The 21,171-nt window shown below is 55.0% G+C and overlaps 10 protein-coding genes across 10 annotated transcripts; 7 read left to right on the top strand and 3 right to left on the bottom strand.

Annotated features, from left to right (window-relative positions):
• Window positions 1-226: 226 nt before the first annotated feature.
• On the bottom strand, window positions 227-4,285 carry WHR41_04624 (uncharacterized protein; the record flags this gene model as incomplete). Its single annotated transcript, XM_069373230.1, has 3 exons — window positions 227-1,069; window positions 1,125-3,254; window positions 3,308-4,285. The coding sequence occupies 3 exons, from the start codon at window positions 4,283-4,285 to the stop codon at window positions 227-229; spliced, it is 3,951 nt and encodes a 1,316-aa protein (XP_069229926.1).
• A 1,002-nt stretch (window positions 4,286-5,287) lies between these two features.
• On the top strand, window positions 5,288-7,622 carry WHR41_04623 (uncharacterized protein; the record flags this gene model as incomplete). Its single annotated transcript, XM_069373229.1, has 5 exons — window positions 5,288-5,331; window positions 5,385-5,513; window positions 5,568-6,270; window positions 6,322-6,661; window positions 6,730-7,622. 5 exons carry the CDS (start codon window positions 5,288-5,290, stop codon window positions 7,620-7,622), a joined length of 2,109 nt encoding a protein of 702 aa, XP_069229929.1.
• A 901-nt stretch (window positions 7,623-8,523) lies between these two features.
• WHR41_04622 (uncharacterized protein) lies at window positions 8,524-10,291 on the top strand. Its single transcript, XM_069373228.1, has 3 exons — window positions 8,524-8,789; window positions 8,848-9,905; window positions 9,973-10,291. Exons 1-3 carry the CDS (start codon window positions 8,591-8,593, stop codon window positions 10,192-10,194), a joined length of 1,479 nt encoding a protein of 492 aa, XP_069229928.1. The 5' UTR covers window positions 8,524-8,590; the 3' UTR covers window positions 10,195-10,291.
• A 432-nt stretch (window positions 10,292-10,723) lies between these two features.
• Window positions 10,724-11,583, top strand: WHR41_04621 (uncharacterized protein). Its single transcript, XM_069373227.1, has 2 exons — window positions 10,724-10,845; window positions 10,917-11,583. The coding sequence occupies exons 1-2, from the start codon at window positions 10,831-10,833 to the stop codon at window positions 11,316-11,318; spliced, it is 417 nt and encodes a 138-aa protein (XP_069229931.1). The 5' UTR covers window positions 10,724-10,830; the 3' UTR covers window positions 11,319-11,583.
• Window positions 11,584-11,657: 74 nt separating this feature from the next.
• On the bottom strand, window positions 11,658-13,360 carry WHR41_04620 (uncharacterized protein). The gene is made up of 3 exons (XM_069373226.1): window positions 13,058-13,360; window positions 12,884-12,977; window positions 11,658-12,815 (listed from the first exon to the last, which is right to left on the bottom strand). Exons 1-3 carry the CDS (start codon window positions 13,095-13,097, stop codon window positions 12,074-12,076), a joined length of 876 nt encoding a protein of 291 aa, XP_069229930.1. The 5' UTR covers window positions 13,098-13,360; the 3' UTR covers window positions 11,658-12,073.
• A 405-nt stretch (window positions 13,361-13,765) lies between these two features.
• WHR41_04619 (uncharacterized protein) lies at window positions 13,766-14,707 on the top strand (the record flags this gene model as incomplete). The annotated part of the gene is made up of 1 exon (XM_069373225.1): window positions 13,766-14,707. One exon carries the CDS (start codon window positions 13,766-13,768, stop codon window positions 14,705-14,707), a length of 942 nt encoding a protein of 313 aa, XP_069229785.1.
• A 223-nt stretch (window positions 14,708-14,930) lies between these two features.
• On the bottom strand, window positions 14,931-16,046 carry WHR41_04618 (uncharacterized protein; the record flags this gene model as incomplete). Its single annotated transcript, XM_069373224.1, has 1 exon — window positions 14,931-16,046. One exon carries the CDS (start codon window positions 16,044-16,046, stop codon window positions 14,931-14,933), a length of 1,116 nt encoding a protein of 371 aa, XP_069229786.1.
• Window positions 16,047-16,236: 190 nt separating this feature from the next.
• WHR41_04617 (uncharacterized protein) lies at window positions 16,237-17,526 on the top strand. Its single transcript, XM_069373223.1, has 4 exons — window positions 16,237-16,361; window positions 16,417-16,714; window positions 16,773-17,155; window positions 17,215-17,526. The coding sequence occupies exons 1-3, from the start codon at window positions 16,275-16,277 to the stop codon at window positions 16,883-16,885; spliced, it is 498 nt and encodes a 165-aa protein (XP_069229787.1). The 5' UTR covers window positions 16,237-16,274; the 3' UTR covers window positions 16,886-17,155; window positions 17,215-17,526.
• Window positions 17,527-17,923: 397 nt separating this feature from the next.
• WHR41_04616 (uncharacterized protein) lies at window positions 17,924-18,547 on the top strand (the record flags this gene model as incomplete). The annotated part of the gene is made up of 1 exon (XM_069373222.1): window positions 17,924-18,547. The coding sequence occupies one exon, from the start codon at window positions 17,924-17,926 to the stop codon at window positions 18,545-18,547; it is 624 nt and encodes a 207-aa protein (XP_069229788.1).
• A 597-nt stretch (window positions 18,548-19,144) lies between these two features.
• Window positions 19,145-20,669, top strand: WHR41_04615 (uncharacterized protein). Its single transcript, XM_069373221.1, has 2 exons — window positions 19,145-19,745; window positions 19,806-20,669. The coding sequence occupies exons 1-2, from the start codon at window positions 19,396-19,398 to the stop codon at window positions 20,260-20,262; spliced, it is 807 nt and encodes a 268-aa protein (XP_069229789.1). The 5' UTR covers window positions 19,145-19,395; the 3' UTR covers window positions 20,263-20,669.
• The last annotated feature ends 502 nt before the right edge of the window (window positions 20,670-21,171 follow it).

The raw sequence follows: 21,171 nt of genomic DNA, 5'->3' as shown, positions 1-21,171 counted from the left end.
GCCGCGAAAGACTCGGTCACAAACACATAGCCACAGGGTTTCCCACAGTGGCACTAGTCTTCCAAGGCTTCCAAGCACGGGAACTCAAGCATCGGTGCTTCTGGCCATTTATTTTACATTGCACTTGCACCTCTCTTGTCGAAGTACGATACCGGAACAAAAACACAGGTGGCTTGTGTCATAGATACATGGGACGCTCGTTGGCAATCATTACACAACTTACAGCCTAGTTTCCTGTGGCAGTACTATGCCTCACTCCAAGACTGCCATTCGTCAACATCGTCCTTGTCTCCCTCAAAGGCACGTCAAGCCCATTGGCAAAAGACTGTCCGCCATTTTGCCCATCATCACCAATCGTCAGGGCCCTGCCATACCCACCACCACCAGGCGTCTCAATGACAATCCGATCCCCCGCTGCAAAGTGCGAAGTCTTCCTTGGACCCAGCGAAACCTTCCTCGTCTCGCCCGTAACTGGATCCTTTCGTATCCAGATGTTCTGCCCACGCTGTCCATCTTCTCCGCCCTCGAGCCCGTACGGCGCCGTGACTCTTCGGTCCGTCAGAACCGACACCTGCAACGGCACGCGAAACTCGATCTCGCGAACACACCCGTCGCCGCCCCGCCAGCGGCCATCGCCACCACTGCCTTTGCGGATTGCGAATTGGTGCAGGAGCACGGGATACCGCTTCTCGAGGATCTCCGGATCCGTAATCCGCGTGTTTGTCATATGCGTGTGCACCGCGCTCGCGCCATGCCACCCCTTGCCCGCGCCCGCGCCGCCGCAGATGGTCTCGTAATAGCCGAAACCCGGGACGACCTCGCCAGTCGCCGGATCCGTGCCGCCGCAGCCGAAGCTCAAGTTATTCATCGTGCCCTGGGAAGCTGCGGCGGCATTGAAAGCGCGCAAGACCAGGTCGGCGACTTTCTGTGAGGTCTCGGTCGTGCAGCCTACTGTGGCGGCGCCGGGGGAGGGCGAGAGGATCGTGTTGTCTGGACAGAGGACTTTGATGGGCTGTAGACAGCCTTGGTTCAGCGGGATGTCCGTTGACATCATGGAGCGGAGGCAGTACTATTTGAGCGAGTTAGCATTGGGGCTTGGCGGTGGTAGGGTGCAGACCACTTACCATGATGACCGAATATGAGCAGGTCGGAGGAGCGTTGAGGTTGCCAGAGTGCTCTGCGCCAGTTCCTGTGAAATCGAAGACTGCCTCTCCGGATTCTTTGTCGATGGTCACCTTGAGCTTGAAGGGAATACCGTCGTCATTGAACTCGGTCGCTTCGAGAACGCCGCCTTCGAATTTCGAGGCGAACTGCTTGAGAAGGTCGCGTACTGATTGAGCGGCGTTGTCCTGGATAGCTTGCATGTACAGTTGCACGACCGGCCACGTAAACTCCTTGATCAGCGCCCGAATCAGCGAGATGCCCTTCTGGTTGGAGGCAACGGCGGCCTTCAGATCAGCAATGTTCTCTGTCAACGTCCTCGATCCACTGCAGCCAGGAAACGAAGCGGGGTCGTCATACAGATGCTTGATAAGGCCAGCTTCATCAAAGACACCCTCCGAAATCATCTTGAAAGACTCGATCGCGGCGCCTTCCTGCCAGAGCTCCGTCGAGTTGGGCGGCATAGAGCCTGGGACGATGCCACCAATATCTGCGTGATGTCCGCGGTTGGCAACGAAGAAGATGATCTCCTTGGGATCCTCTTCACTGTCAAAGACTGGGGTAATCGTGGTGATGTCGGGAAGATGCGTGCCTCCGGCCTTTGGGTGATTGGCGATGATCACATCTCCAGGCTTCAGCTCGCCAGGCTTGTACCTTTGAGCTTGGTAGGCGATGGCGGTGCTCATTGACCCAAGGTGACTGGGCACGTGTGGCGCGTTTGCAACGAGGCCTCCGTCTGCTGCGAAGACAGCGCATGAGTAGTCGAGTCTCTCTTTGATGTTGACGGAAATGGATGTTTTCTCCATCGTGTGGCCCATCTGCTCAGCGACCGTCATGAAACGGTGACCGAAGACGCTAAGCTGGACTGGATCGACGGTCTCCGTGGATACATCCTGATGCTCGTCCTTTTCCACCTCCAAGATGACATGTTCTGGGAGTATGATGGCTTTGCTCAAGTGATCGACGACGATAGTCTGAGTCTTGTCAATGATCATAGCGGGGCCAGTGATGTGTGCTCCGGTGCTAATTGACTTCAGCTCGTAGACCGGCGTCTGCGTCCAGCCATGCTTCTCGAAGAAGATTTTCCGTGAGAACGTCGGAGTCGGGGTCGGAGTCAAGCCGGAAGTACTGTGCTTCTTGAACTCTTCAAAGGGGCTCGAGATGTTTATTACCCGTGATTTGCCAACGCTGCGAACTCGAACGTCGTCGATCAAGATATCCCTGGCCTGTGAGAAGCCGAACTCCTGGGTGTGCCTCGTTGCAAACGCAGCACCAGCGTCTCCGACAGCTTCGGAGACTGAGATCATGAGCGAAGTATCGCTTCCCTTATACCTCATGTTAAGGAATCGCTCGTGCTCGATGGAGACGTCGTCGAAGCCCTGGCTCTGGAGACCCGTCGTTCCTCGGCTAGAGAGACTCTCAAGGCGCGCCTTAATCTCGTCCACAGCCTTCTCGGAGAAAGTGATGGCTGCAGGCTCTTGGTTCTCGACGACAACATCTGCGAGAGCCATTCCGTACGCAGACAAGATGCTAGAGTAGCATGGAATAATGGCCCGCTTGATGCCCAGGTCGCGCGCAATGAAAACAGCGTGTTGTCCACCAGCACCTCCAAACGAGCCGAGACTGTGACTCGAAGCCTCATAACCGCGGCCTTCACTGAGAGTTCGGATGGGCCTGGTCATAGTGGCGTTGGCGATGGCGAGGAACCCCAGGGCCAGCGTTTCTGGTGTGAAGGGCTCATCGCGATTCATTTCGAGGTTGACGGTCTCAGCCAGCGCTTCGAACTTGTCCTTCACGACTTGCATGTCGAGTTTGCGAGGGAAGAAATCGGGTATGATGCGACCGAGGAGGAAATTGGCATCTGTGACTGTGAGGGGACCTCCTTTGCCGTAGCACGCAGGTCCAGGGTTGGCGCCCGCGCTGCTTGGGCCAACTTTGAGAAGGCCGTTCTCCCATGTGAGGATGGAACCGCCACCGGCAGCTACGGTGTTGATATCCAGCTGTGGCGTTTGAATGGTGACCTCAGCTAAAGTACTTTCGAAGATATGCTCGAGATTGCCAGAGTATCGAGCAACGTCAGTACTGGTGCCTCCCTGCGCGAACGAGGTCAGCATCATCTCAGAGCAACTGCGGTAGGTGCACTCACCATATCGAATCCAAGTACAGGCGTGCCATCAGCATCATCGTAACACGTTCTTGACAAGCCTACGACACCTCCAGCGGGCCCGCTCAAGACACCTCTCAATCCTGTGAACTTGGACCAACTGGTCAGGCCACCGTCGGACTGACAGACAAGGAGCTTGTTCACATTTTCATCCTCTAACTGGCCCTTGAAGTTCTTGCGGAAGCCGTCAAGGTACGCGAGGGTCATCGGTGTGAGGTAAGCATCCGCAACTGCTGATTGACTTCGAGGCACATATCTGGCCATAGACTGAAGGATCGAAGACGCCGAGACTTTGAATCCCATCTCGGTCGCAAGGTTTGCGACTTGCAGTTCGTGCTCTGGGTATGTGTAAGAATGCATGAAACCAATCGCAACGTTCTCAAAACCTTGTGCCTTGAGGTCTTCCAGATCTGCTCGGACAGCGGTAAGGTCCGGCTTCTGTATGATGCGAACAATCTCTCCGGTATGGCCAGTAACGAGTGCTGGATCGGACGAGACATCGATTGGCTGGTCTGATGGCATCTCACTGGCGCTTTCGATGGTGATACGCTCGTCGACTTCCACTACAGTCTCATACAATTGAGCCAGGCGTCGGACGGAGAGGTCGAACAGATCTGGCCTAGTCTGGTTGCCAATGTACAGGATGTCGCGGAAGCCTTTTGTCGTCAAGAAAGCTACGCGATCGCCTTTGCGTTCTAGAAGGGCGTTTGTCGCCACCGTCGTTCCCATGCGAATGGATTCGATGGGAGCCAGGTCTAGTAATGAGCCTTTCGGAATGGAAGTCTCCAGGGCGATTTCGAGTATTTGCCGGATGCATTCTGTTGGTGCATCGTCGTATTCTTCCGGACATACTGAGAGGATTTTGAAGACGATGTGGTCTTTACGGCCGGGCACTTCGGCCCAGGCGTCTGTGAATGTTCCGCCACGATCAATGGCTATGCGAATTCCTTGTGATGCCATGGTGTGCAAGGTGCAGGTTTATATTGTCAACGAGTTTAGTGAAATGGGATTGGGGGACAATAAATGAAACCAATTGCTAATAAGACGAGAGTGCTGGACTTGGAAGGCGTTTCAAAGAGGTGGAAGAGGTACATTACCGTCGCGTTATATCTATACATCAGCTCGAGCGGCCTACCATGTCCGACAAGCGTGCAGTCTATCGGTCGGCAACATCACAGCAGCTGTTCAGAACGTGTCCGGTAAGAGACAAAGAGGCCGGTTGGTACTGTACAGCCCGCTTATCGGCGGTGGGTGGCAGGGGTTAGCGGCGTGGCCTCGGAATACTACCTGCGACTGCATCTGATGCATCACATCGATCAAATTATAGTCCTCGGCAGTGTAGCATGCAACATCGGCTTCATGCGCCGAGCATGAGAGAAGTGGCTGCAAGCTGCTGTGTGACTCGGCCAGGGTGCCTCACAGCGGTCTTGAAAAGTTTGTGGCATTGATTCTTGCACCTTCCATGGCCCTGCAGTCGCCGTAGCCAGAGCCTCTCAGCATCGCGCTGGAACACTTGACAACCGTAGCACCACCTCGACTCAGGCTCGGATTGTGGACGGCATCATTACGATGCTTTTATCGCCGTGGCCAAATCCGTGCAAACACATTGCCACAATCAGTTCTGAACCATCCAAAACAGTCGAGAAGCCCAGGTCGGTTAGTCCTGGCAAACGCGCCACAAACTTTGCATTCCGCCTCAAAGCGAACGGCGGAGAGAGGCGACGAATCGGAGCGTTTCCGTTGAAGCTGGCACGGCTGGTCGGCAGCTTTTGCGATGCCGGATCGACGTTCCTGATCTCCACCTTTCTTTTGCCGAGATGGAGAGATAACGATATCGGAACAGCAACACCTCTTTGTCTGTACTACTGCATGTGTAGGCATGGGTAAAGTGGGCCATACTAGCTGCTTGTACGCTCTCTAGTACGGCACGATTGAATCCATGCCTACCCAGAATCATCTAGCATGAGTGCCTCCGCGACGCGGCGTCCAAAACGCCTGCTTGCAGCGTAAGAAGCTCTGATGACAGGCTGACAGCGTTCTCTGACAGTGTTGTATCCAGATGCCAGAGATGCCATGCACAGAAAATCAAATGCTCGGGGGAGCAGCCTTGCCGTTCATGCTCGAACGCCGGCCGGGCCGAAGAATGTCGTGTGCCGCCAAAGGAGCGGAAGATACCTATCACTGAAAGGTAACATGCCAGACTATGTCCGCGTTATAACATCCGTAGACTGATTGCATCCAGCTACTTGAAGCGACTTGAAGCAGACAGCAAACGGTTGCGGACATTGTCCTCTCAAGCTCCAGCGCCTACGAGCGGGCACTCTGTGGACAGCCCCGCTGACAGCAACACCAGTTGCTACAATGTGCCTGCATTGCCAACAGAAGAGAGCAATCTATTTAATCCACTCTTCGACAGGCAGCAAGAAAAACCAATTCATGAACGATCTTCCGAGCCAGGATTCATCGGCGAAGCGTCTTGTGCAGCTTTCAGCAATCGATTGCTCTCCTGTCTCGAGAGCACGTATACGCCCCTGTCAGCGGGCTTGTCCAACTATCATAGCCTCAATTTCCAGGGAGAGGCGCAGTCGCAGGGAGATGCACAGTCGCGTCAAAGTCCAGACTTCCCCGAACGGATGCACGTGAAGCTGCTGCTGAACGTCGCCCGCCGTTTCATTGGGAATTACCATCCGCTTTTCCTCGAGGTCAGCTTCATGAAAGAGATCGACGCGGTCTATCGTGGCGAGACCACGCCTTCGAGTTTGTGGCTTTGCAAGTTCTACGCGTTAATGGCTCTTGGGGAAATCTACACCCACCGGAGAGGGGTCGGTGACAACAATAGGGTCCCTGGCACGCAGTATTACGTTAAGGCGGTCAACCTGCTGCAAGAGAACCAAGATGCCTACGAGGAACCTTCCTTGATGCAAGTGGAAGTGTTGACGTTATTGGTATGTTGACAGGCTAGATTCGCGGAGATCATTGTTGACAAAGACGCGTAGGCGTGGGCATCCAACGTTCTTGGTCGCGTTCGGACCGCATACTGTTACAGTGGGATTGCGACACGTATTGCTCTCAGTCTAGGTATGCATCGGTCTGCGGCGAGGCACACAACACTGAGTGCAGTGGAACGGGAGAGCCGGCGCCGAACATGGTGGGTCCTGTACTTCTTCGATCGATTCTCCGCATCGAAGATCGGGCAGCCTATCACTGTCAGAGATGAAGATATCGACGTCGAGCTGCCTAGCATGGATGGTTTGACGGCAGAGGAGATGGCAGAATTCCTGGATCCTCGCAATCTGGTCATCAATGTCAAGCTGGCGCGAATCATTGGAAATATTCGTACGTGCCATACTGGATTCATCCATCCCTCTGCAGAGATGTTGGGGCTAATGACAAGATACTTTTAGTGACGCAGATTTACGGAATCCCGAAAGCTACAAAAGGTCTCTACATTCACCAAGTCCACAGCATCCTCAACCAGCTCCGAGCATGGCAGGATGAACTACCGGCCGACATGCGTGTTGTCGAAAGCAACACTCCGCGACCAGTAGCAAGCCTTCACCTCGCCTACAATCAGTGCATCATACAAACGACACGTCCGGTTCTACTCCACCTCTTCAAAATGCAGTTTCATTTGGGACCAAGGCCGCGAGGAACAACATCACCACGGTATAACGTGTCATCGATAACTCTCGCGCTAGCCGAGAGCTGCATCAACGCAGCACAAGCCTCGAGCCGAATCGTGGAGAGCCTGTTCCTCGATGGATCAATAGCGACGTTCGGTTTCTGGGACGCCCACCACATATTTTCCGCAGCCATGATTCTGATCATGTCAGCCATCATGAAGCCGACCGCCACCAATTCCGACCACCTCGAGACCTTGCTGAGCATACTGCGATCTCTGAAAAGCAACGGCAACATACCAGCAGTCGACTTCTGCGAACGGCTCTCGCAGATCCAAACGCGAGTGTCAAGCTTGCGAGCCGCCGGTCGCTTAGACCACACAGCCAATAATACACCCTTCGGACGCTCTAGGCCAACTGCTGCATTATCCGGCAGAGCAACACCGACTGGTCAAGAGCAACCCCTCCAAACACCTATTTCGGTACAGAGCGAAGCTCTGGGACATGACTCGAGGATGTCCAATGTTAATGATATCGACATCCTCGGCGATCCTGTCATCGGCAATTTCCTAGATGGCAAGCAGATGCAGTTACTTGACTCATTCTTGCCCGAGGGCGGCATACCTAGCGATTTCGGGGCGGATCTGGATGAGCAGCTTCTGTTTGGGTCTTGGTGAAATGACGTGTATTGCAATGGAAATCTCCGAGTAAGCAATCAATCTTGAGGGTTTAGAGCGGAGGGTAGTTCGCTACTGCACTTCGTCATATTGAAGGAATACAAGCATCAGAGAAAACACCTTACAAGCTCCTTCAGGTGTCTACTACCCTCACTTATAGACAACAATACCGGCAAAAGCTCATGCCTACCGCTGACTTGCTGACTACCGTTTCGTCCTGTCGTGCTTGACCGAAAGTCGGTGACATGCGGCTTGTGAGTGTCTCTTGTGAAAATCTCACTTGGAAACGGCGTGAAGGCGACGGTAGCACATTATCGAGCCTCACGTGCCTCGATATGCCTGTGGAGGGTGCAAGTTCATCATCGTCCCAGCAAACACATGATCTGCAGATTGAGTGGATTCAACGTCGGCTTGCGTCTGCCGTAACCGTTTCTCGCAACGTCATTCAAACATCAATTTGTGAGTTTGAAAACGTCTGCAATTGCCTCTTTCATTGCAAATCGAAGATTGATTCTCTTCGGCCTTATTTTGCACAGAATATCGGCACACTCGACAACTTCCGACACTTATCAAGAGTACACGTCTAATCGCTCGAAGCCGATCAACACCCCTGCTCAGTGAACAGGCCAACCGGCAACTCAACTTGCGCCGTCCTCCTTGCCGAGGCCGGAGCCTTGCGCCGACGTTTCTGGTACGCGAGCAGCACCCGTCCGGTTACGTCTTGCCATCGACCTATCTATGCTCCGAAGATGTCCCTTTCCCTTTCCCCCAGGATCGTCTATCCCCCGCAATAATATACTCGCAGGGCGCTTTGCCGGCCCCAGATAAGATCATGCCGACGCGGCAAGGGTTGCGTCTGTAGCGCGTGTGTAGCGCAGCTCATATATGTGTGCTTGAAGTCCCTGCCATCTTTCCTTGTTGCCATACCATCTCGTAGGGCGACTCTGCCTGCTATTGCCTTTATCACCATGGACTTCAAAGAAGGCAACGACATTGCCAATGCTCCTGATATGGACCTCGACAAGCAGCAGCACATGGTCCAAGATGAGTTCTACATCGATCCTAAGGAAGAGCGCGCCTTGCTTCGCAAACTTGACAGATGGATTGTGCCGCCAGTCATGCTACTGTACCTTTTCAGCTTCTTAGATCGCGTGAATATTGGCAATGGTAATTTCTTCCTTGTGTAAAACCTTGTTGGGCTACAATCAGCTGACACTGACGCAAGCGCGCCTCTATTACATGGAGGAAGACTTGGGACTTGTGGGCAACCAATACCAGATCGCAGTATCCCTCTTGTTCGTTACCTATATCGCCAGCGAACTGCCCAGCAACCTGGTCATCAAGAAGTTCACTCCCTCTCGATGGCTCTCTTTCATCACCACCGGCTGGGGCATCGTTGCCACTCTGACTGGCATCGTGCAAGGCTTCAAAGGGCTGGTCGCATGCCGCATCATCCTTGGCGCTCTTGAGGGAGGCCTGTTCCCCGGCCTCACAGTCTACTTGACACTGTTTTACACGAAGAAAGAATACGCCCTGCGCATCGGATACCTCTTCGTTTCCGCCGCCATCGCAGGCTCGTTGGGTGGCATCTTCGCCTACGGCATTGGGCACATGGACGGCATCGCAGGCTTGCGCGGCTGGCGCTGGATCATGATCATCGAGGGTCTACCCACCGTCATCCTGGGCGTCGCGATTTGGTGGTGGTTCGCGGACTCTGTTGAGACAGCGCACTACCTGACGCCCCGCGAGCGGGAGCTGATCGATCTGCGCCGTCGCATGCAGGTGGGACACACCAAATCGTCTGATCAGATGCACAAGGCGGACGTGTACGAGGGCTTCCGCGACTGGAAGATATGGCTGTTCTGCGTCGGCCAATTCGGCGGCGACACTATCTTGTACGGCTACTCTACTTTCCTCCCGACGATTATCAAAACGTTGGGCTCGTGGAGTACGGCAGAAGTGCAAGCACTTACAATTCCTTGCTATGGGCTGGGCGCGATCAGCTACATTATCGTCGCGTGGTGTTCGGATCGCACACAGCGTCGCGCCATCTTCACTGTCATCTTCGGGCTTATCTGTGCGGCTGGATACGCCATCCTCGTTAGCCCTGCACCCAACGGCGCGAGATACTTCGGCTGTTTCCTGGTCGCAGCGGGTCTTTACGTGATCGTCGGACTACCTCTCGCGTGGCTACCGAGTAACAATCCTCGCTACGGAAAGAGGACCGTCGCGACTGGATTGCAGCTCACAATCGGCAACTCCGCTGGCATCGCGGCTCCATTCGTAAGTCGGCTCTCGAAGCGCTGCTGTCAATGGCTTTCAACCAATACTGACACGTCTCGTTCTACAGTTGTACCCAAGCCCCGACTCGCCTCGCTTCATCATGGGCCACGCCGTCTCCATGGGCATGGTGGCAATGTCAGCGATTATCTACCTGCTCCTTTGGGCATGGTTCCGCAACCAGAACAGGAAGAAGGCTTCTGGCAAGGAAGACTATAAGATCGAGGGCATGTCCGATGATGAGGCCCAGGAACTTGGCGAGCACAACCCGAGGTTCATCTATGCCTACTAGATAGCCGTGTCGTTAGACGCTACAAAAGCCTGCTCTATCGCTCATCCGAAAATTTGACGTCGATGAGGTTCCATAATCAAGTTATCACCTTTAGATATCTCCATTCTCTAGAAAAAGGCGTGCTACTACCTTCTCGTATAGGCTGTCGAGACCGAATTTTGACCCTGAGATTCTGGTATGTTGTTCAGTCACCTAACTGTCGCGTGCGTAAGCTGCGTCAATTTGTGATACTTCACGATGCGCCGTGACATGTTCGTATCACCACATTGCAGTCGTTCGAGGGCATGCGACTGTAGCTTTATGCCACAAGATAATTACCAAGACGTGCGTGTTCAGGTTTCATGGGAAATCCATGATCTAGACGGCCACCCTTGTTGCATTCGTGACACTATCTGGCTAGCGTGGCCGCACAGGCAACCGCGGCCCCGCATCGACAGTTTGGCCGCCGCTTTGGCGCTGATGCAGGTCCGGCGCGAACTGGCGGTCGCTGCTGCGCCGATAAACAAACCACCTCACTTACACCACTCGATCACAAGGGCACCAATACCTGCAGCAAAAACAACAAATCAATCAGAACCGATCACTCCTAGACACACAGCCCCAACGACCCCGAATACCCAAACCACTCCCGCCAAGATGTCCTCCAACTTCGTAAGCAGCCACCCGAAACCACACCTCACTGGCACCCAACCAACAGAACCAAAGCTCTAACACCCTCCCAGCCCATCACCTCGACCCGCCTCTCGCAAATCGCCTCCGACGCCTGCACCAGCACCCTCTCGAGCGCAACCGCTTACGCGCACGACAGCACAGCCTCGTGGAACAACAGCATCATCAACAAGATCCTGCAGTCTCTCATCTCCGAGTCCTCCTCGCCCTACAACGACGACAGCAGGTACAAGTTCGCCGTCAACAGCACGATCATCCAGCACCTGTCGGACCCGCGGGAGGAAGGCGAGAAGGAGAGCGACGGTGCGCCGAAGAAGGTCGGGCGGCGCGGCATGCACAGCGCCAGCGGGGCGTACTGGAACAACGAGCAGGATGGGATGTGGAGCTACAAGTTCGAGGGCGGGGAGGGGAAGGGGATGGATGTTGTTGTTAGTGTGATGTGGATCGGTGTGTAGAGAGGGCTGGGGAGTGAAGGGCGGAGATTTCCTAGGGTTCTTTTTTTCTTTCTCTACTCTCGAGGCTTTATGTTTTCTAGTCCCAATGATGATTGTGATTATGTGGATGAAAAGCTTGTGTAGAGTCGCTTTTGGCATATATTGATTGGCATAGCATTTTAGCGGCATGGAACAGTGTGGCTTTGGTTGTTACCGTGCTCTCCGAGGAGATCTTGTGCTTTGGACTCTAACGATAGCTCGTACGAATGTGCGGTGTTTCCTGGTACCCATGTTGCTCAATGTACCAACAATGGCTTTTCAGCTGCTTTGGCTTCTCATGCGATCGCGTGGAAGCTGCAATTTGCAATGAAATGTCTTAGGACGGTATCTAAAGGCTATGAAAGAGAAAACCATACACACAAGGGGACAAAGAAAAACAGAAAGGTTCCAAGACTTCGCGAGATGTTCGCTCGCAAACAGGCGTATGCAGTTGCTCCGGAACCCGCATGCCAAATGAAAATGAGCCTCGCCACAGCTACAAAAATACTGCTTTTCCCCGCCAGAGACGACCAAGACCAAGCTTTGAACGGCCTCGGCGCCTCATCCCACCAGCATCCTCATAAATCGGCGTCTGGCGTCCACAGGCACTGGGCCTCGTCCCTGTCCCGCAGCAATCCATTGGGCCTTGACAAGGCCAGCCTCCCGCAGACCTGCACGTCGCCGCCGTTCACCAGGAGGAGAGTCTTGCGCTCTCCCCACGCGGCACTCTGAGTCGTCTAGAAAAAGAAGTAGGCGATCAGGAAGCAGAGCAGGCACAGCAGGGCGACAACCTGGACCGACACGCCGCCGGTGCTGGTCGCCTTCGCGGCCAGCGGACTCTGCTGGCCGTTCTTCTCACCGCTGCCGCCCACGTTCCGCTGCCGCAGGCCCGAGCTCGCCTGCTCTTGTAACCGCGAGATGGTAGCCTTGGCGTCGTCCAGTTGGCGGCGGAGGTCGTCCTGCGAGGTCGGGACGGCGGAGGAGACGGCGGCCGCAGCGCCGGCAAAACCGGACGACTGCGCGGGGTTGTGTGCGCTGCTGACCGCGTCGCCCCGGCTCTTTGCGCCCTCGGGCTTGTCGTCGATGCTGCTCGTCGGGCCTACGGAGCGCTGGGGTGTGACGGCCTGCGGGCTGGGGCTGGAGTAGGCGGGCGGGTGGTCCTCGCTGTAGTGGGAGTTGTCGAGGCTGGAGGCGCCGCCGATGCCGTTGGACTGGTGCTGCTGGCCGTCGGCGGGCAGGAAGACGACTCGAATCTTCTTCTCCTGAATGGAAGACTTGGAGGTGCTCTCGATGCCGGCCCAGATCTGGGAGACGTTCGCGCCCTCGGCGGCGTCGGAGGGGATGGTGACGGACTGGACGAGGAACTTGTCTTTGCAGCGGACGTCGAGCGGGGGGTCTTCTTTCATGGTCTGCAGGAGGACCTGGATCTCGACGGTGCGCAGGGGCTCAATGCGGCCGGAGTTGGGTCGCACGCAGTACCTGAGAGGTGGTGTTAGGTGGTGCGTGTGGTCGCGTGGAGGCCATGACTGGCGCAGGGAGAGGCATACTGCTTGGGCGCGGTGGTCTTGACCTTGAAGGCGACGGGCTCATTGCTGGGGTTGGTTAGGCGCAGGACCTGGGAGACCTCGTGGGTGAAGGGGCCTGCATATCGCGATCTGTCAGCAGGCTTGTCGCACACCCGGCAACGTGGCCAAGAAGTGAAAGGCGGAGGGTGCGCATACGCTTGAAGCCCAGCTCCGAGGGTTCCAGTTCGACAGACATGGCTAGGACTGATTTGGTGGTTCTGGCAGGGTCTCAGGTGGAGGTGGATGGTGTTATCAACAGGTGGTGATCGCTGGTCCAGCCCGGGGCGTTGGAGCGTGCGAGCAGCTGCTGGGGCAGGTGTTTGGGCGAGGCGCGGAGGGCGTGCTGATCGGGCAAACAGGGCTGGAGCAGACACGGCAATACGAGATAAATTGGTGCGGTGGAGGGGTTGCAGACACGATGCAGCAGGGGAGTGTTTTGGGAGAGTTGAAGCAGATCAGGGCAGGGCGGAGGTCAGGATATTGGCGCACTGCATGTCTCATCACCCTCGCCAGTCCGCCTGCCCCTCGGTGGCCGGGACACGCCTGGCTCTGCCGCAGCTTGCTACGTCACCACGCATCTCGAGCGCCTGGCCAGGCCGTCTTTGCCAGCGTTCACACACGCTACGATTGCTCGTGCACTCCACTACTCTCGCCACTAAACACGTGAAGCGAGCCTTGTGAATGTTACGCTTTCGAGCTTGACTACTGAATTGAATTGCTGCTAGCTAGAGCAACTCGGCTTCTAGAAGCCTCCACCCACCAGCAGCCCGCAGGAGAAACATCCCGCTTAGAACAACCACATCTGCATTACACCTTCCCATCTCCACCAATAACAACTGACAACAAAGTGCAAACTCGCCCATCATGTCATCAGACCTCGAGAATCTCGTCGACATGGGCTTCGACAAAGAAAAAGCCACCATCGCGCTCAAAAAAGGTGGCAACCTGACCGGCGCCATCGACTGGCTGGACAAAAACAGCTCCAAATCGCTCGAAGAGCTCCAAGCCGAAACTGCCGACGATGCCGACGACGACAACCCCGCCCTGCAAGCCGGCGAGCAAGCGCGCAGCATGGTGTGCAACGACTGCGGCAAGAAGTTCCGCGGCATGTCGCAGGCGCAATTCCACGCGGAGAAGAGCGGGCACGACGACTTCGCCGAGTCAGCCGAGGAGCTGGCGCCCTTGACTGAAGAAGAGAAAGCGGCGCGCCTGCAGGAGCTGCGCGAGAAATTGGCGGCGAAGCGCGCGGGGCAACAGAAGGAGGACAAAGAGCAGCAGCGCCGGAACGACGAGATTCGGCGCAAGCACACGAAGGAGAACGAGGATGCGAAGGAGGAGCTGAGGCGCAAGGAGCAGGTCAAGGAGGCAGCCGCGAAGAGGCAGGAGAAGCTGGATGACGCGGCTGCGAAAAAGAGGATCAAGGAGCAGATTGAGGCTGATAAGCGGGCGAGGAAGCAGAAGGCAGAGGAGGAGAAGGCTATGCGTGCGAATCCAGATGCATACAACCCTGGTGCGCCGGCTGGAGGAGCTGGTGAGCTTGCTGCTGCTACTGCCGCGCCTGCGAAGGCTGCGGCGAATCACTCGGAAGCGAGGCTGAGACTGCAAACGAGCGGTGGGAATGTCATGAAGACCCTTCCTGCGGAAACCACTTTGTTCGAGGTCGCACATGCTCTGGCGGAGGAGAGTGGCGTGCAGGTCAGCAGTTTCACTCAGAACTTCCCCAAGAAGGTCTGGGATCAGGGTGACTTTGGCATGACGCTGAAGGAGGCCGGGCTCGTGCCAAGTGCTGCCCTGATTGTGAAGTGAGCCAACACGTTGCTAAGCTTTCGTGATTGAATCACGAGAAGAGGATTGTGGGATAAGCGCGGAGTTGGGGTTGAAGAGCTCGATGAGAAAATGATTGCATTGCCGTCAAACGCCGGGCACCATCCCCGGCCAATAGATTCTATGAATGCCATGAATCACAAAAATTTGACACCGCTCAACAGTAGCATTACATGAAGCCGTCCCATCTTGATCGCCAACGGCCTTAGTTCTTCTTTGCTTTCTTAGTCTTGGCCTTGCCTTCTTTGGGCGCAGCGCGTTTCTTTGTCTTCTCCTCAGTAACGGTGACCTTGCTCGGCTCCTCCACGACAGTCTTCACAGCCACCTCGGGCTCCTTTGTGCCAGACTCGATCGCCTTGGGCTCCTCGTCCGCCTGCTTGAGCACCTTCTGGACAGGCACATCGTCGACACCTCTGACGGCAGGCATGTCGAATTTGTAGCCAAGCTCCTTCATCTTCTCCGCCTTCTCCAGACGCTTCTGCTCCTCCCTCTCAACCCTCTTTTCCCAGCCCTCCCTGCTCACACCCTTCCTCAGCCTCACGCCCTCCAGCTTATTCCTCGGCGCGACGCGCTTCTTTCCCTCACCTTTCCAGAAGTCCTCGGTAATCTGCTCATCCGGCACTCGTCGCGCTTGCATAATGTGTCCGAACAGCAAGTACTTGTCCATCGTCTTCGCCACAATGTCCGAGACAGCAGAAGAAGCAAACTCGACGAAAGCAAAGTGCTTGCTCTTGCCGGTCTTGCGGTTGCGCGCAAGGCGCAGGTGTGTAACAGTGCCGAACTGCGACAGGTAGGCACGGAGCTGGGGCTCGAAGAAACCGTGAGGCAGGCGGGAGAGGTGCACGGTGCCAGGCGTCGTCTCAGGGTCCCTTTCCTTGGTGCCAGTCTTCTTCGCGATGTGCTTCTGCACAGCGCCGACATTGGGCGCATTGGGGATCTTAGACAGTGCGACGCCCTCGTCCTCCTCGGCGTCCGAGCCCTCGTCTTCGCTGCTAGAGAAGCCGGCGAGCAGCTCGGCGGTCTGGTCGGCGGTGAGCTCGTTGCTCTCTTCGTCGTCATCCTCGGAAGCGGGCTCGACTTCTTTCACCGCGGCGGCGACGGCGGGCTTGTCGGCGGACTTCTTCGCTTTCGCGGCGACCTTCTCCTTCTTGCCATTGTCCTTGCTCTTTTTCTCCGTGACAGCGGCGGCCTCGACCTTGGAGCCGGACTTCTTCAGCGCGGATTTCACAGGCGCGGGCTTCTCGGCGGACGGCGCGGTCTTGGCCTTTTTGGCAACGGTCGCGGCGCTGTCGACACTCTTGCGTTTCTTCTCAGCAGCCATTGTGATTGTGCGAAATTTGAATGGGTTTGGATGTGAAATTCTTTCGCAACCTCCAGCACTTTTGGACGAGGATCGGCCGCTGGAACTTTTCTCTGAAGCGCGAAAGCGCGAGGAAGGTGGGCCGAGCAGGGTCGCGGCTCGAGACTCGGAGGCTGAACTTCACCCAGACTGGCCGACGACTTGACTTTGGGACCCACCAATCTTGGACTTTGTAGACTCGCAGGCAAAATGCAAGGCGGCAATCTTACACATGAGGAGATTTGGGACGACTCGGATCTCCAAGCATCATGGGATGATGCTTTGGCCGAGTACAAGGTATGTGATTCTCCACGAGTGTTTCTCAGAGACTCTTGCTAACTTATCATGAAAGAAATATCACAGCTTAGCCGCGAAGGGCGAGCAGATCGATCTGGATAAGCTTGAAAACGAGGAAGAATCCCAGGCACTTCTCAAACCCGCAGCAACACAAGCACATCAACAGCCATTGCCCAACAGCACGCATTCCGCCACCGGCGCATCAGCACAAGCAACAGCAGCTGCAGAACATGTTAGCGAAAGTTCAATGCCGGCGACAGCGGTACCGTCTACAGCGACCGGCCCTTCCGTTCCTCCGTCAACAAACGGCCCCCTTGCTGGCGCGGCGATGCCGCAAGCATTGCTTAGTACCAGTAAGTGTTGATCGTTCGATCTAGACTTTTAAGACGATACTAACTTTTCTGGCTACAGTGCAAGATGAAGGCATGAAGAATCTCGTCATGAGCTGGTATTACGCCGGGTATTACACTGGTCTTCTCGAAGGCCAACAGAAGGCTTATGCCAGTATGCAGGAGGGCGGCTGAGAAAAGCATTGCTCTTTCCGAGCAGCTCGACTACTTTTCCGCCTCAAGGTCGTGTGTCTATTTCCCATGTGAGATAATACAGGGCGGGAAAACCTCCCATGATCGGGACTTTCAAGCCACGCGCGGCCTCGGAAGAACAAGAAAATCGTTGAGATCACGGGGCTCGTCCCAGAGACAATCTCTGTCCAACACCGAGAAGATCGATTGGAATACAGAGTTAGCCATATCAAGAAGTCAGTGGGGGCGTGGGCATAGCAGTCTTTCTACGAGGTGAGTAAATAGTGAGAACTGTTTATCTTGGTTTCAAGATCTGACTCTCGGTACTGTAGGTCGGTGCTCTCTATGCTTGGGGTTTCGTCATATCCGATTGCGACTGCGGGTAGACTGCCCTTGTGCTCTTCAAGAATGCGGCTCAAAAGTAAAGACTTTGGCTCAAACCCCCGAAGCCTCAGTGTCAGTCGATTAGAACACAACTTGTTTATTCGCACGGCTGGCATTGTTCTCAAGACGTTCAATATCGATATTAAGTGTTGTTCCAGGTTACCTTGCAATTTCACGTATTACCTGCCCAACTTCTTTCCACTTAGCACATGTGGCCGAAGCCCATGCATCAGAATTGTAACCAAAATTCACTTCAGAAACGTCTCCAACATGCCAATAGTGCAGGCTCTATGCAAGAGAACACAAGACCGATCATTTCAACAGCGACTCCCGTGGGGCTTGGCTCTCTCTCACTAGGGAAGAAGACATTTACGGCGGCTGACTTGACCAGCGAAGATGCCCTGTCCATCGCCAAGCTCATCGAACGGAAGTCATTCTGACACTATTCGGCTGTCAGCCATTCACTTTGCACCTCTGCAGCGTCGAGGCGAAGGTCTGCGCTCTTTGTCCAAAAAATCAGTCACAACGGATCTAACACCAGCAATACCATTCACAAATCGGCGAGCACGCTCCGGAGGCTATATCTTGACTTCCAACAACCGTACCCCTCCTTCTGCAACACTAAACACCCTCAGGACAACCATTACGCTTACCAAAATGTCTTTCTTGAACAAATGGCTGGGCTTCAACAAGGCCCCATCGGCCCCCCTCCCCAACTCGGTGGCCAAGTCTCCACTCTTCAAGCTCCCACCTGAGCTTCGCAACATGATTTGGGAATACGCGACCTACGAGGAGCACGTCGGTCCCGGGGAGTGCATCGTTTCCACTGCGAACGGCGTCCCCGAGCCAGCTCTCACGAGAACCTGCAAAATCATACGCGAGGAGTCTCTCGGCATGTACTTCAACATCAACGAAGTCGTGCTGATCATTAAGGACTTCAACGTGGACGCCGCCTTGTTCCTTGCGCGCAAGTTGCGCGACCTGATGGATAGGGACAATGTTCACGTCCCGCAGTACTATTTCTCGCAGACCGGGCAGAGGAACTGGCATAATCTGAAGAATTGGCTGAAGATGACGCATGCCAGCAAGGTTAGGGGGATGCTTGGGACGCTCGATCCAGTTGAGACTGTGCCCGATGAGTGGAGAGTCATCTTTGGCTTGTTCAATACTGTGGCGCTTATGGATTCTAAGCCATGGGCTGAGATTGAGCCCACTCTTGAGCATCTGCGCTACGGCTTGATTGCTTACGATTCAGACTGGGCTTCCGACGAGGTCTTGTAGGCCTTATGGAGAGTTGATCTGGATGGAAATTGGTGTCGACGAAAAGCTTCAAAATGCGCATCGCAAACCTAAATTGGGAAGTGTGAGGGATGCTGTGAGAGAATTTCCTTTGTTCATCAGAGATGTGATTAGCTTGAGTTCAGAGACAGATATGAAATTACCTGCGTTGGTTGTAAATATTCCCGCCAGCCATATATGATCAAGCTTTTGAAGCAGACGTACGCGTTGCGTTATCTGTTCGACGTATCAACTAGAAAGGAGCTGGACCTGCCTGTAGTCCAATGCTTTGTTTCGATCCATCACAATGCCATTATGATTCCCACAGTTTTCCTGCCAGTTTGCTTGAACGCAAGCGGGCTTGAGTTGGAAAGCAGCTACAGATAGTAGTTGCTTCAGACTCGTCGGTTTGGAAGTATTGACGTGCTGCGTCAAAATAGCCAGAAGCCTCCTCCTTCCAAAGTGATGATGAGCCCTCGACATCGCGTGCTTTCAGGTCCACACGGACCGCTCCGTCCCTTCCGGCGGCCCGCAATGGCATCGGCCTAAATCGACCCCGCCGGTTAAGCGCCCCATAGCTCCAGCTCCAGCTCCACACGTGCATTGTTGCGATGATCGCGAGCGAGCGAGCTTGCCGTCGCGGCGTGGCGCACCCATGCGACCGCACCTGCTTCTTATTTCCAATCGCGCCATAAGTCCTTCCCTTCCTCTTTCCTGTACATTCAACCAGCCAACGTACACGGAACGGCTGTCCAAAAGCGCTTTATCTTGCCATCTGTTTCTTCGCGTGTTTCCTGTCACCGACTTTGAGCGTATCAGCGACCAAGCACTTCGTCACGCGCATCAACGATATGGTGGAGCTTCGCAAACGTCCCGCACCACCGCCTGCCCCGCCTCCTGCGAAGAAGAAGGCTGCGCCCAAGGGCAAAGCGAAGAAAGATGCTCCAGCGGCCGAGGAGCCAGCCATTGAGGAATCAGCCGCTGCCGAAGTTGAGGCTGCTGCCAAAGAGACCGTCGCAGAGACAGCGGCGAAGACCTCTTCTGGCGCTTCAACACCGCCCAAGCAAGGCGAGACGATCGAGCTCGAGGGGTTCGGTGGCGAAATCGAGACGAACGACGGGGAAAAAGTCACGCTCGCGCAGCTCGTGCAGAGCAGTAAGAAGGGCGTAGTGCTTTTCACATACCCAAAAGCGAGCACTCCGTAAGACTCCCCATCAATGATAGTCGTCTCAATCATTGGACTAACACGCGACCTTCACAGTGGCTGCACCACCCAAGCCTGCCTCTTCAGGGACTCCTATGCGCCACTCACAGCAACCGGCCTCGCCATCTACGGCCTCAGCAATGACAGCCCGAAGGCGAATACGACTTTCAAAACCAAGCAGAACCTGCCTTATCCTCTGCTGTGCGATCCGAGCGCTAGCTTGATCAAAGCCATTGGTTTCAAGAAGGCGCCGAAAGGAACCCAGAGAGGCGTGTTTGTCGTCAACAAGGATGGCAAAATCCTAGCTGTTGAGGCTGGCGGACCTGCCGCGACCGTCGAAGTCGTAAAGGGTGTTGTGAAGGCAGAGGGTGGCGGTGAGGTCGACCAGGGACTGGAGAAAGCCGAGGAGAGGGCTGTGGAGGGCGAGGAGAAGGAAGTCGAGAGCGAAAAGGTTGCGCAGACCGCGGCTGAGGTGGCGGATGTCGCCAAGGGGCTGGATGGCACTCCTGCTTGAGCCTACGAAGAAATGGCTGAACCTTTGGTCGGCTGACGCAATGAGATTGAGCAAGTCTCGTTTAAGACCATTGCTATCCTGCACTGCAAAACCGCATTCTATTTGCACCGTTGGCCTTCGGAGTGATGTGCTTCTACCTCTTTCTAGTGCTATCGTTTTTGAGGAGCAAGCAAGGTGTGCTTCAGTCACAAATTGGTGCCGTTCGTTCATCTCGCACTGAATAGAAGTCTGCTCCGGGATATTGCTTTTTCGCGCCTCGCTTTCTTCTGTACGACTTCTAGCACTCCGTTGGGGCCGGTCGGTTGGCAGAAATGCACGCATCTTCTTTCAAACGCTGCAAGAAATTGGACAATACGCGTAGCGGAGATCAAGTATCGACTGACCAGTATGAAGTATCATCAAATACATTGCGTCCCAGAATCGCTCGAATAGCTTCTGACAAGCTGCCGCACAAAAGTGGAATGCGCGTGATCCGACGCGTCACAATCGTAATCCAAGATATTTCATTAGCTCATAACTACCTAGATCCTTTGTCGTAACACTTCTTGTTCCCGACCGGGCGTGTTTATCACGGCTTAAATTCGTGGAAATGATACCTCACTTGTGGTTCCATAAACTCTAATTGCCACCTCGTTCGCTAACGTCTTCGAAAAGCGTAAGAGCAAGCGATTGAACATGCCAGTGAGGGTCCGTGAACATTGTTCTCAGCGCCAGTAAATGTTGGTTGGACAAGCAGGCTTGCTGGATCCATTCTCGACGCGGTCTGGGCTGAGGTGCACACTGGTGAGCAGTCGTCACCTGCGAGGCCTCGAGAGAAAATTGCCGTCGCCGAACTCCGCCCTCAACTGCGGAACTCTGAGCCGCGGTCGCTGAGGTCGAGGATCACCGAGATCGGTACGGAAGATTGCT

This window comes from Cladosporium halotolerans (assembly GCF_011745625.1).
Source record: "Cladosporium halotolerans strain TM138-S3 chromosome Unknown Sca13, whole genome shotgun sequence".
In the NCBI taxonomy this organism is placed as follows: Eukaryota; Fungi; Ascomycota; class Dothideomycetes; order Cladosporiales; family Cladosporiaceae; genus Cladosporium; species Cladosporium halotolerans.
The sequence above is the reverse complement of the archived record's forward strand: the minus strand, read 5'-3'. Positions and strand labels throughout refer to the sequence as shown.